The sequence below is a fragment of the Somniosus microcephalus genome, chromosome 19, assembly GCF_052327205.1.
Source record: "Somniosus microcephalus isolate GS21.2 chromosome 19, FLI_Smic_1.0, whole genome shotgun sequence".
Taxonomy (NCBI): domain Eukaryota; kingdom Metazoa; phylum Chordata; class Chondrichthyes; order Squaliformes; family Somniosidae; genus Somniosus; species Somniosus microcephalus.
Genome location: NC_141005.1, coordinates 77118695 through 77132560, shown reverse-complemented (window position 1 = coordinate 77132560; position 13866 = coordinate 77118695). Strand labels below are relative to the sequence as shown.

At 44.2% G+C, this 13866-nt stretch overlaps 1 protein-coding gene across 1 annotated transcript in view; it reads left to right on the top strand.

Moving 5' to 3' along the window:
* Positions 1-13866, top strand: part of LOC147104928 (glutathione hydrolase 1 proenzyme-like) — a 136527-nt gene that overhangs the window by 78256 nt on the left and 44405 nt on the right. Inside the window, exons 7-9 of the mRNA XM_085962066.1 lie at positions 5297-5433; positions 7691-7878; positions 10839-10966. Coding sequence (XP_085818192.1) covers positions 5297-5433; positions 7691-7878; positions 10839-10966 — 453 coding nt within the window. The remainder of the gene's footprint in view (positions 1-5296; positions 5434-7690; positions 7879-10838; positions 10967-13866) is intronic.

Sequence of the window (13866 nt, the reverse complement as noted above, 5' to 3'; positions counted from 1 at the left end):
CACAGTCTGTTCGCCCTCCTACCATCTGGGAGACGCTACAGATGCATTCGCACCCGTACGACCAGATTTAGGAACAGCTTCTTTCCCAGGGCTGTCATCCTACTGAACTCCACAAATAAACTCTAAAGCCTGCACATCTGCCAATGCACTTTATTATGGTTATGTTTATGTTAATATACTACAAGCCAAATGTATGTTGAATGTTTAAATGTCTTAATCCAAATGGCCACTCTCGGGAGCCGCAAGCCTACATTTCGTTGTACTGCACTTGTGCACTAACAATGAAAATAAAAGTTGATTTGATTTGATTTGATTTGAGATCATGAGCAATGCTGTGAAGCGATAGCTAGAGCAAACAGGGTGTTGGGGTATATCCATTGGACAATTCAGTACAAGACGAGGCAAACTGTTTTGTCCTTGTACAAGACCTTGGTCAGGCCTCACTTGGAATACTGTGTCCAGTTTTGGTCTCCTCACATGGTGGGTGATATTGAGGCTTTGAAGGGGGTGCAGAGGAGGGCCACTGGAGTAATTCCCAGTCTAAAGCATCTTAGTTATCAAGATAGGCTAAAAGAGTTGGGAGTCTACACTTTAGAGAAGTGTAGACCTAGAGGTGATCTGATTGAGGTTTATAAGATAACGGTTGACAGTTTGTTTCAATTAAATAGGTTAGGAATGACCAGGGGTCACAAATTTAAGTTGTATAAGGCTAGACCTAGGTTAGATGTCAGGAGGTGGTTCTTTTCCCAGAGAATGGTGGACCTCTGGAACAGGCTGCCGTCTGGTGCGGTGTACGCTGATTCGCTGAATTCCTTCAAGCGAGAGCTGGACCTGTTTCTGGCTGGGGCGGAGATCACCTCTTACAGAAGGTGGGTACTGCAGGGAATTCAGGGCCAGAATGATCTCCTGGACTAGTTTCGATCGCTTAGCTGTGTTGTGTATGTAACCTGTTCCACCTTAAGAGAGCTTAAGCCTGTTCCACCTTAAGAGATGTACTACTTTCTCAGGCTGCTGTAGACGGAATACCGGGGGTGAACACACCGGTATATAAGCACTGTGCAGTAATCTTGTATTCAGTATAGTCCCTACCTCCAACCAGTAAAGACCTGTTTTTATTGTTACTCATTAGTCTGTGTCTTAATTAACTAAATAATTCACAGACTTAACACTGGCGACGAGTCAGGTTCTTACCCTGCGGCAGTTATTCCACGGCGGTTGAAGAGAGGTTTCAAACCTCACCACTCACCACCCCACTGGAAGCGACAGGCATTAGGACCCTGAAGCCTCCATCAGCTTGTGAACCGGAGTAGAAGACAGGACTGGGGAAGAGAGAGGTACAGGGCGATAGCGATCGGCAGATAAGGGCCGGGCCGCTTTGAAGTGAGGGGCGCAGCCGGGCCATCGATTGCAAGCACTGATAAGGGCGATCGCAATCCCTGATAAGAGCCGCGGTGAAACGCGCGAGCGGGTAAGCCAGAGCCCGGGAGGGAGCGAGCAAGAGCCGCGCGAGCGGGTGAGCCAGAGGCCGGGAGCCGCTTCAAGTGCGAGGCGCAGCGCGGGCCAGCGATCGGGACCAAAGATAAGGGCCGCACTCGGGCGATCGCGGCGAAGATAAGGGCCGCACTCGGGGGCTGAAGGGAGACGGCGTCGGGGGACGGGTGAAGACCGCCAAGCGCGGGAAAACCGCCATTTTGTGGGCGGAGGACGACGGCAAGAGCGGGAAGCCGCCATCTTTGATAACAAGTAAAGAAAATAAAATCTGAGAAATTGCAAATCTACAATGCCTAAACACGGGAATATTAGCACCTTTGATAGTGACCTCGAAGATTGGGCCATATATGTTGAAAGAGTAAAAAATTATTGTAAGGCCAATAAAATTCGTGACCAAGATAAAGCTCTAACATTATTAAATTTAATGGGTGCGAAGACATACGGGCAATTGAAACACCTGTTATCACCAGATGAACCGGCGGATAAGACGTTCGATGAGATTGTTACTGTCCTGAAAGATCATCTAAACCCCACGCCGCTGATGCTAGCGGAACGATTTAAATTTTACGACAGAAGGCAGCTACAGCATGAAAGCAATGCTGAATATTTGCTGGAATTGCGTAAATTAGCGAAATATTGCCAGTTTGGAACGGGACTGACAGATGCACTACGAGACAAATTTGTGTGTGGTTTATTTAAACAGGATACACAAAAGCGACTGCTCGAGGAGAATGAGCTGACGCTTGAGAAGGCGGTCACTATGGCAGCAGCACACGAAGCCGCAGCGAGAGGCACGGCAGTAATGCAGCTACGGTCACCGGAGCTCAGTGCACACAAATTGGGTGTGAGTTTTGGCAAATGTTATCGTTGTGGAAAGACAACGCATGATCAGAACCAGTGTTGGTTTAAAAACCAAGAATGTAGAACTTGTGGTAGGCTTGGACATATAGCTAGAGTATGCAGGTCAGGGAAGAAGACCAGCAACAAGAAGTCACCGCAAGGAAAATACGCAAAGGTACACAAGGTGACCGAACAGGAGTCCGATTCAGACGCTAGCAGTAATGAACTGGCTAGCTTAAGAGTACTCAACGCTGGTAAGGGTGCAGACCTCCAGACAATTTGGGTCACTCTTCAGATAGAAGGAGTCCAAGTAAAACTGGAATTGGACACTGGATCGGTATTGACGGTCATAAATAAGAAAGATTACGGAAAGTTATTCCAACATATTCCCCTACAGGATACGGGGATTATATTGGAAACATACACGGGGCAAAGAGTGTACCCCATCGGGAAAATAGAGGTTGCAGTGGTCCACAAGGGCGAAGACAGTCAAATAATGGACTTATATGTGATATCTGAAGGAGGTCCTCCACTACTAGGACGGGAGTGGATTAGGAAAATGAATATGGACTGGCATTTCCTACAAACAATAACGAGTGAGAACTCGGTGAAGATAGTCGGCCCAGACTCTGGAACGGATGATGGTAAGCCCAACTCAGGTGCAAAAGACAAAGTTTCAGCACAGAATTCCACTGAGCAACAACAACATAGTTTAACTGTGGATTCTGAGTCTGGCAAGTCTACTGATGTGCCCATTTCTGAGGGACACCGGGCTCGAACTCAACTCCATTTCAAACTACAACAGCAATTAGAACAAATGCTTCGCCGTTTTGAGCAAGAGTTGAATGCAACGAAAGAGTTCTTTGATATAGAGTTGGAGAATCTGGAAAGACAACAGAAGCAGCTGATGGAGAAAATGGAGCAGGAGCACACAAAACGTCTGATTTCAGAGGAGTTAACGGTCAGCCAACTCCTGCATATGCTGAAGGACAGGACTCTGAAATGGGAAAAACTTGAACACGAACTTCAATATTCAAACGAAAGGGGTTCGGAGCTCTCAAAGGTTATTGGAAGAGCTGAGGTGGCAACACAGACTGAGATGACTGCAACAGAGCAGCCCTTGGATGCCAAAAGTACGCTGACTCACGTCAACGTAGAACAACAGACCACTGAAACAGCTGCTCCGGTAGAGGGATTGCATAGTCCGATCAATCAATCTCCAAAGGAAGTTGAAGTATTAAAATCACAAATGAGGTCACTAGTAAACGACTTGCTGAAAGCCCAGAAAAAGCTGGATGCAGAGGTACACATGAAGAAGTCTCTTCAGGAAAGATGTCTGGATTTGGAACAAGAGCTGGCTAACGTCCAGCTGGGTATGGAGGAAATAGACGACCCTCTCACTGGTCTAGCTCAGGACGACACCGAATATCACTATGACCTGGTGGACGACACCGAATATTACGATGTCCTGTCCTGCCCAGCTTGTAACTTCGACTCCCAAAGTGCAGAAATCATGGAGGAGCACCAAAAGTCTACGGAACATCGGGAGAAGCTGGCTCTACGACGGAAACAGGAGGAAGAGAAGGAGGAACTGCGCATGCAGCTGGCAGCTGTGGCAGCTGACAATGGAGCCCAGAGAGTCTCCAAGAAGCAGAAAAGGAAAAGTAAAAACAGAAGATGACCCATCTGAACCATTATCACCTCTACCAGATCACACACGTGGTCCCTCCGAACGGAGCCAAATCAGTTCGGAAGTTCAAGCTGTTAAATCCATGAAAGGACTATTGAATGAGTAACGTGAACCGACTACACCACAGAGATTGAATCTGTGAACTGTTTTCCGCAGAGACTGAATCTGTGATATGTTACGTTAAACATGAAGTTATATATGTATATATGTTATTACGTTATGTTAAATGGGGGGATGACTATAAAGCTAAGAAGGGAGGAGTGTTGTGTATGTAACCTGTTCCACCTTAAGAGAGCTTAAGCCTGTTCCACCTTAAGAGATGTACTACTTTCTCAGGCTGCTGTAGACGTAATACCGGGGGTGAACACACCGGTATATAAGCACTGTGCAGTAATCTTGTATTCAGTATAGTCCCTACCTCCAACCAGTAAAGACCTGTTTTTATTGTTACTCATTAGTCTGTGTCTTAATTAACTAAATAATTCACAGACTTAACAAGCTGGGTTGGAGAGGAATTTCCCAGATTTTTTTCCCCAAATTGGCCTGGGTTTTTTATCTGTTTTTTTGCCTCTCCCAGGAGATCACATGGTTTCAGGTATATCTTGTGATACACAAGGATCGCAATTGTGAGGGGACAGGCTCGATGGACCAGAGGGTCTTTATCTGTCCGTCATTGTTCGTATGTTCGTACCTACATTGAATTTAATTTGCCATAGTTCTGCCCGCTTGCAAATTTTGTATTGTCGCTACTGCAGTTCCTTGGGTGCCTTGTCAGACTCTATTGCTTCCCAACTTGTTGTCATCTGTGAATTTGACCAAATTATGTTGTATTTCTGAATGCTAGGGGCTCGGCACAGAGCCCTGGAGTATTATACTTAGTACATTTCCCTGCTTCCTCTTTTCCAGAGAATTCCTTATTCACCTCCAGGTTTTACTATGGATAAAAATCCCCGAAGAAATATTTACATAAAATTACATTACAGAGAATTTACAGCACACAAACTTTATGCCGGTGTTTCTGGCCCATGTGGGCCTCCTGCCACCCCTCTGTGTCTAACCTTCTCACAGTAACCTTCCATTCCTTGCTCCCTCATATACTTACCTAGCTTGCCTTTAAATGCGTCTGTACTATTCAGCTCAACCACTTTATGTGGTAACAAGGTCCACATTCTAACGACTCTCTGGGTAAAGAAGTTTGTCGTGAATTCCTTATTGGATTTATTAGTGAACTTTAGTCAGATAATTTCATTCCTTTAATTTTCTATCCAATTATAGGTTATAATTTTACCCCGGATAGTGTTTCTACCCCAGAACTGAAGGCCTTGACATATCATCGAATAGTTGAAGCCTTTAAATTTGCATATGCAAAGACAACCATGATGGGAGATCCACGATTTGTCAACCTCACTGAGGTAAACTACCAGTTGAAATGCGGTCTCGACCAATCAAAAGCTGTTATCCTTGCTGGTGCCTGTACTGTCATACTGCTTGCCGAGCAAGTTGGATACTGTTCCACCTTGAACACACAGTGGTGTGCAGGCATGAGTGTGTGTTGGGGTGTGTCTGGGCATTTGTGTGCTTGTGGTACTGGGAAAGCACCTGGGTCTCTGCTGTAATTTCCTGTCAGTCGGGCTTCCAGGGGTCTGGCTATACTATGGGTTTGGAACCCTCAGCAGAGAGACACCAAGCTCATTGATAATAAGCTGTTTGTTGTCGGTGGGAGTGTTTGTGGTTGCAATCCAACCACTTGGGAAGCAAGTATGACAAGAATCAGCTCTCTGTCAGTAATTTAAACTTTCTATAAAAGGAGTAGAGTTCTGTCTGGAAACAAAGAATGAATTTACTGTTGACCAGGAATGTGTCTTCATGGGCCACTTTGGTGCATAACATGGAATCCCACAGGCCACTTAAAAGTCTTCATGATTGTTCCCATTAATTTGCATATATCGCAATCTTACTACATTAACAGTAGTTCAGATTTTGGATTTATCCATCAGTGAGAGAGCAGAGCTTGCAATAGATCTTTACAAAGCTCTAGACCTGTGAAATTCAAACAGGGGAAACTGGGAGGCATGAGAAATATAGGCGCAAATAGGAATGAGCGAATTCAGTTATGTGGCGATACTAGAGAAGCTGGGATCGTTCTCCTTAGAGTAGAGAAGGCTAAGGCGAGATTTGCTAGAGGTTTTGAAAATTATGAAGGGTTTTGATAGAGTAAATAAGGAGAAACTATTTCCACTGACAGGAGGGCTGGTAACCAGAGGAGACAGATTTAAGATAATTGACAAAAGAACCAGGGGGCGAGATGAGGAGAATATTTTTACACAGCGAGTTGTTATGATCTGGAATGCACTGCCGGAAGGTGGAAGCAGATTCAATAATGGCCCAGAAATTCGGCTCTCCACGGGTGAGTACGCGCTGGGTACTCACCCGTAGGCCGAATGGAAATGCCGGTTTTCTGCATGCACTGCGCATTCGCGGGAAACCGGCACTTCCGATCCTCTGAACGAAGGGGTTCAGAGGTCGAACGTGCGCGCAGGGGAGGATGTGTGTGCGCTTTGAACTTAGTTTTTTTTTGCAGGTTTTCACGTGAGGTTAAGTCTGTAGGATTTACACATTTAAAAAGCAGACGTAAGGTCAAAAAGCAAGGTAAGTTTATTTTTAGCACTTTTTATAAAATTATTTTTTCCAAAAATTTAAATTATTGTTTAAAATAGTTATTCAATGTAATTTGTAGTTTATTGAAAAAGTGTGATTTTTAAAAAATTTATTTGAAGGTTTAATGCTATTTTGAGGCCCGTAGTATTCATAAGTTTTGACAGGTCTTCCTGTCAATCTTATGAATGGGCTTTTCCCTCCTCCGATTGGCTGCCCATGGCTCACGTGATCCCAGGGGACGCATCGCACTAACTACGCCCCTGGGACACGCAAGCACAGCGCGCCGGCAGCTGGGCCAGGCCCCGGAGCGGAATTCCACGGGGCCCTACAGCTCAACTGCCGGCGCGCAAGGTAAGTGCAGGTCGGGGGCTTGCACCCGCGGGGAGCCCCCGACCCGAATTTCTGGGCCCTTATCTTTCAAAAGGGAATTGGATATATGCTTGCAAAGGTAAATTTGCAGGGCTATGGGGAAAGAGCAGGTGAGTGGGACTAATTGGAGAACTCTTTCAAAGAGCCAGCACAAGCACGGTGGACCGAAAAGCCTCCTTCTGTGCTGTATGATTGAAATGAATCAGAGTCGTATTCTATTTGATTCCGTGATGATTCTATAAAACAGAAGTTGAGTTGCTGGGGTTTCGTGGGCCAATTGCTGGAGCTTGCGGCCACATGTGACTCCAGGCTGGTCACTGCCCTAACAATGTACTTCTGTCTACTTTCAGAAGAGCAACACCTACTGTCCACAGTGTGACATTCCTCCATTTCCTACACCAGCCACCCTGTGTCCTCTTAGAGTGAGACTGATAATTTAGTGTTGACTTGTGTACTTCTGTGCTGTAGGCTGAGACTATGCAAACTCATTTCATGAAGGACCTTAGTTGTCAGCAGATGGAGGGGACTTTCATCCATTCAGTCTGAGCTGCATTCGAACCCTGATCTTGGAGCTGAAAGGTCAATACCTAACCCACTGCACTATCCTAATCATTTTATTCTTTTGATCTTTTTCATTAACAGCTCATTTCCAATATGACCTCAAATTACTTTGCTGCACGGCTTTGGAGTAAAATCACAGACAATACGACGCACTCTATAAGTTACTATGAGCCTGATTTCTACACCACTGATAATCATGGGACTACCCACCTCTCCCTGGTAGCAGAGGATGGCAGCGCAGTGTCAGTAACCAGCACCATTAACCTATAGTAAGAGCTTTCAGATCTTCAGATTGAAATTGAAAGAAAAGGCATACAACGTTGCGACGATTAGTGGTAGGCCAGAATATTGGGAAATTTATGGAAACCAGCAAAGGATGACTAAAAAATAATAGAGGGAGAAAATTGATTGAGAGTAAACTAGCAAGAAATATAACAACAGACAGTAAGAGTAGCTAAAATAAACGTTGGTACCTTAGAGGATGGAACTGGGGAATTAGTAATGGGAAACAAGGAAATGGCAGAGACTTTGAACAAATATTTTGCATCTGTCTTTACAGTAGAAGACAATAAAACCATCCCAATAATAGTAGATAATCAAGGGGCAAAAGGGAGGGAGGAACTTAAAACAATCACTATCACTAGAGAAAAAGTACTTGGCAAACAAATGGGACTAAAGGCTGACAAGTCCCCTGGACCTAATGGCCTGCATCCTAGGGTCTTAAAAGAAGTGGCTGCAGAGATCGTGGATGCATTGGTTGTAATCTTCCAAAATTCCCTGGATTCTGGAAAGGTCCCAACAGATTGGAAAACCGCAAATGTAACTCCCCTATTCAAGAAAGGAGGGAGACAGAAAGCAGGAAACTATAGGCCAGTTAGCCTAACATCTGTCACTGGGAAAATGCTTGAGTCCATTATTGAGGAAGTAGTAGCAGGACATGTAGAAAATCATAATACTGTCAAGCAGAGTCAACATGGTTTTATGAAAGGGAAATCGTGTTTGACAAATTTATTAGAGTTCTTTGAGGATGTAACAAGCAGGATGGATAAAGGGGAACCAGTAGATGTCATGTATTTGGAATTCCAAAAGGCATTTGATAAGGTGCCACATAAAAGGTTACTGCACAAGATAAGAGCTCATGGTGTTGGGGGTAATATATTAGCATGGATAGAGAATTGGCTAACTAACAGAAAACAGAGAGTTGGGATAAATGGGTCATTTTCTGGTTGGCAAACTGTAACTAGTGGGGTGCCACAGGGATCAGTGCTGGGGCCTCAGCTATTCACAATCTATATTAATGACTTGGATGAAGGGACCAAGTATACTGTAGCCAAATTTGCTGATGATACAAAGATAGGTGGGAAAGCAAGTTTTGAGGAGGACACAAAGTGTCTGCAAAGGGATACAGACAGGTTAAATGATTGGGCAAAAATTTGGCAGATGGAGTATAATGTGGGAAAATGTGAGGTTATCCACTTTGGTAGGAAGAATAAAAAAGCAAAATATTATTTAAATGGAGAGAGACTACAGAATGCTGTGGTACAGAGGGATCTGGGCGTCCTCGTACATGAGTCACAAAGTTAGCATGCAGGTACAGCAAGTAATTAGGAAGGCAAATGGAATGTTGGCCTTTATTGCTAGGGGGATAAAGTATAAAAGTAGGTAAGTCTTGCTTCAACTGTACAGGGTGTTGGTAAGACCACACCTGGAGTACTGCGTACAGTTTTGGTCTCCTTATTTAAGGAGGGATATACTTGCATTGGAGGCAGTTCAGAGAAGGTTCACTAGGTTGATTCCTGAGATGAAAGGGTTGCCTTATGAGGAAAGGTTGGGCCTATACTCATTGGAGTTTAGAAGAATGAGAGGTGATCTCATTGAAATATAAGATTCTGAGGGGGCTTGACAGGGTAGATGTTTCCCCTTGTGGGGGAATCTAGAACTAGGGGGGCATAGTTTCAGGATAAGGGGTCGCCCATTTAAGATGGAGATGAGGAGGAATTTCTTCTCAGAGAGTCGTGAATCTTTGGAATTCTCTACCCCAGAGAGCTGTGGAGGCTGAGTCATGAATATATTCAAGGCGGAGATAGACAGATATTTGAGCTACAGGGGAGTCAAGGGTTATGGGGAACAGGCAGGAAAGTGGAGTTGAGGCGAAGATCAGATCAGCCATGATCTTATTGAATGGCGGAGCAGACTCAAGAGGCCAAATGGCCGACTCCTGCTCCTATTTCTTATGTTCATATGTTCTTATTCATTATAATAATATCCCCCTTTGCTTCTTTCCCTTTCTCCTTGATCCTCCTTTGGCGGAGTGTGTGGGGTGGTGGGCGGGAGGGGAGTTGATGGGCTGGATTTTGAACTTTCCTACATCTCATATCAACCAGACTAGAGGTGCACTGTAGGGAGGGGTGGGTGGGGGAGAAATAGCCCCACAGACATTGAAGGAGAGAGACATCACAACTCTTCACACTTGCCAGTCGCCACAACCTTGCTTATCATAGTATCCTACATTACAACAGTGACTGCACTTCAGAAGTATCTAGTAAGTACTTTGGAACGTCCTGGAGTTGTGAAAGGCATTATATAAATGCAAGTACTTTCATATCATAGTTCTCACAGGACCTCACCTCACACTCTCCTGTCTGCCAGCTCCCATAACTGCCTACCCATTATCGCTCTTCCATTCATACTTTTGTGAACAGGGCCCCGCCATTTCAGATTTGGCCTTTCCATACAGTTTCTCTGCTAGCTTACACTGTATCTCCTTACAGTACATACTTAATCCATCTGAACATGGGCTGCGGTAGGTAGCAATTACAACAGAATGTGAAAACTGGTGCTGCTGGGGAACTGAGGCGTTGCAGGAAGGGGCATCAGATATTATTGCAACTGGGCCAATGTGGGGAAGGTTATTGTGACCCTGGGTCAAAGTAGTGCAAAGAGTGGCACCATATATCCACACTCAGTACTGTGCACAGTTCTGGTCTCCAAAATACAAAAAGGATATAGAGGCAATAAATTGGCTCTTAAATCTTTAATTAGAATTTGTCTTCTTCTGTGGATTTTAAATTACTTGAAATGTGTAAAGTAGGGAGTGATATTCGGTACCAATCGGCCTCTGGGTGGGTCCTGAACACCCACGAGCCAATGGATGGCCTCTCCGTCTGTATACAGGGTGGGTGGAGTGAGGGATGTTTGCTGTCAGAAAACTTCTTTTGTTTTTTTGCAGCTTTGGATCGAAAGTGAGGTCCAGCAAAAATGGGATCATTTTCAATGATGAAATGGATGACTTTTCTTGGCCAGGCAAACAGAATGGGTTTGATGTTCCACCTTCAACAGCCAACTTCATCAAGCCAGGTGTGCTCCGTTTGGATGGGTATACTCAACTGATGGGAATTAATGTTTGTGCTGAAAAACTATGAAAAACCATTTTAATAGTGATTGTGTCGTGGGGCTGCTCCCCAGCCAGTTCAGTGGGGATTGTGCTTTTTTTTTTGAAGAAAAACAGACTTGCATTTCTGTACCACTTTTCACCTCAGGACGTCCCAAAGCACTTTACAACCAATTAAGTACTTTTGATTTGAAGTCACTGTTGTAATGTAGGAAACGCAGCAGCCGATTTGCCCACAGCAAGCTCCCACAAACAGCAGTGAGAATGACCAGATAATCTGTTTTAGTGATGTTGATTGAAGGATAAATATTGGCCAGGACACTGGAGATAACTCCCCTGCTCTTCTTCAAAAAATGTCACGTGATCTTTTATGTTCACCTGAGAGGGCTGACGGGGACCTTGGTTTAACGTCTCATCTGAAAGACAGTGCAGCACTCCCGCAGCCTAGATTTTTGTACTCGAGTCTCTGGAGTGGGTTTTGAACCCACAACTTTCTGACTCAGAAGTGAGAGTGCAAGCACTGAGCCACAGCTGACACCTTTTAAATTGAGAAACCAAGGTGAAGAACTAAAACACATAATGTGGGGTATCATCAAGTGTAAACCCAACTTAGGTTTCTTATTGAATGGTAGAGCAGTCTCGAGGGGCCGTATGGCCTACTGCTGCTCCTACTTCTTACGTTCTTATGTGTTATCTTGGTTTAAGCAGAGTGAGAATGCAGGGAGTAGGAAACAGAATTACATATTTGCAGGTAGGAAGGAACAAGAAGCAAAAGTTCATGGATCAATAAACATAGCATTGATTAAAATAAAGACAAGAAAGGTTGTGACGCAGGTGTTGGAGGCTGGAGTGAGAAATGGATAGCCTATCAGTCAACCAGCTTTGTCTTGGGGAGGGTTTAAACTAATTTGGCAGGGGGATGGGCACCAGGATGAAACATTAGAGAGGAGAAACAAAGTGCACAGAGGACTGGGAGAGACAAATAGCACTGGACTAAAGAATAGTTCAGAAATGGGAGGGATCAGACTGGGGGGAAATGCAAAGTAGTCTAAAATGGGTTTGGAGTGCGCGTACGGAGCATGGTAAATAAGGTTGGTGAGCTGCAGGCACATGGGTCTATGATATAGTGGCAATAATAGAGATCTGCTTCAAAGAAAGGGAGGACTGGGAATTTAATATTCCTGGTTACAAGATATTCGGGAAATATAGGGAAAGGAAAAATGGAGGGGGCAGCAGTATTGATAAATAAACAATTATAGCACTGGAGAGGGATGGTGTAGTTGAGGGGCTAAAGACAGAATCTATTTGGTTAGAATTAAGGAACTATAGAGGAGCTATTACATTACTGGATGTATACTATAAGTCACCAGGTGATAGAGGAACAAATTTGCAGGCAAATTACAGAAAGATGCAAGAACTACAGTGTAGTGATAATGGTGGACTTCAATTATCCCATTATAGACCGGGATAGTAACAGTGTAAAGGCAAAGAGGGAGAGGAATTCCTGAAATGAGTACAAGATAACTTTCTTGATCAGTGTGTTTTCACCCCAACGAGGAAGGGAAGCAGTGCTGGATCTAGTTCTGGGGGATGAAGGGGGCAAATGGAGCATGTTTCAATGGAACAACATTTGGGGAATAGTGATCATAATATCATCAGGTTTAGAATAGTTATGGAAAAGGACAAGGTACAATCTAGCATAAAAGTACTTAACTGGAGGACAGCTAACTTCAATGAGTTGAAAAAGGATCTGTCTTAGGGGGATTGAGACCAAAAATTGGCAGGCAAAATAGTCTTTGAACAAAGGGAGGACTTCAAAGAGGAGATGGTTCAGGTACAGAGTAGACACATTCCTATGAGGGGAAAGTAAGGGCATCCAGAGCTAGAGCTCCCTGGATGACTAAAGATAGAGGTTAAAATGTGACAGAAAAAGGAGGCTTATGACAATTGTAAGGTTCATAATGCAGTAGAGAACCAAGCTGAATATAGAAAGTACAGAGGAGATCTAAAAAAGGGAATAAGAGGCTCAAAGAGAGAGTCTGAGAATAGATTAGCAGCTAACATAAAAGGGAACCCAAAGTCTTTTATAAACACAAGTAGTGAAAAGGTAGTCAGAGGAAGGGTGGGGCCGATTAGAGACCAAAAAGGAGATCTTCTTGTGGAGGCAGAGGGCATCACTGAGGTACTAAATGAGGACTTTGCATCTGTCTTCACTAGAGAAGAGGATGCTGCTAACGTAGCAGTAAAGGAGGAGGCAGTTGCGATACTGGATAGGATAAAAATAGATAAAGAGGAGGTTCTTAAAAGGTTGGCAGTCCTTAAAGTAGAAAAGTCCCCTGGTCCAGATGGGATGCATCCTAGGTTACTGAGGGAAGTAAGGGTGGAGATAGCGGAGGCTCTGGCCACAATCTTCCAATCTTCCTTGGATATGGGGGTGGTACCAGAGGACTGGAGGATTGTAAATGTTACACCTGTTTAAAAAAGGGGAGAGGGATGAACCCGGCAACTACAGGCCAGTCAGCCTAATGTCGGTGGTGGGGAAACATTTAGAGACAATACACCGGCATTTGCATTTGGAAAAGTATGGGCTAATAAATGAAAGTCAGCACAAATTTGTTAAAGGCAATTCGTGTTTGACTAACTTGATCGAGTTCTTGGATGAAGTAACGGAGAGGGTTGTTGTGGGTAGTGCAGTTGATGTTGTGTATATGGACTTTCAAAAGGTGTTTGATGAAGTACCGCATAGTAGACTTGTTAGCAAAGTTAAAATTAATTTGGGATTAAAGGGATAGTGGGAGCATGGATGCAAAATTGGCTAAGGGACATTAATCATTGAGTAATGGTGAATAGTTACTTTTCAGACGGG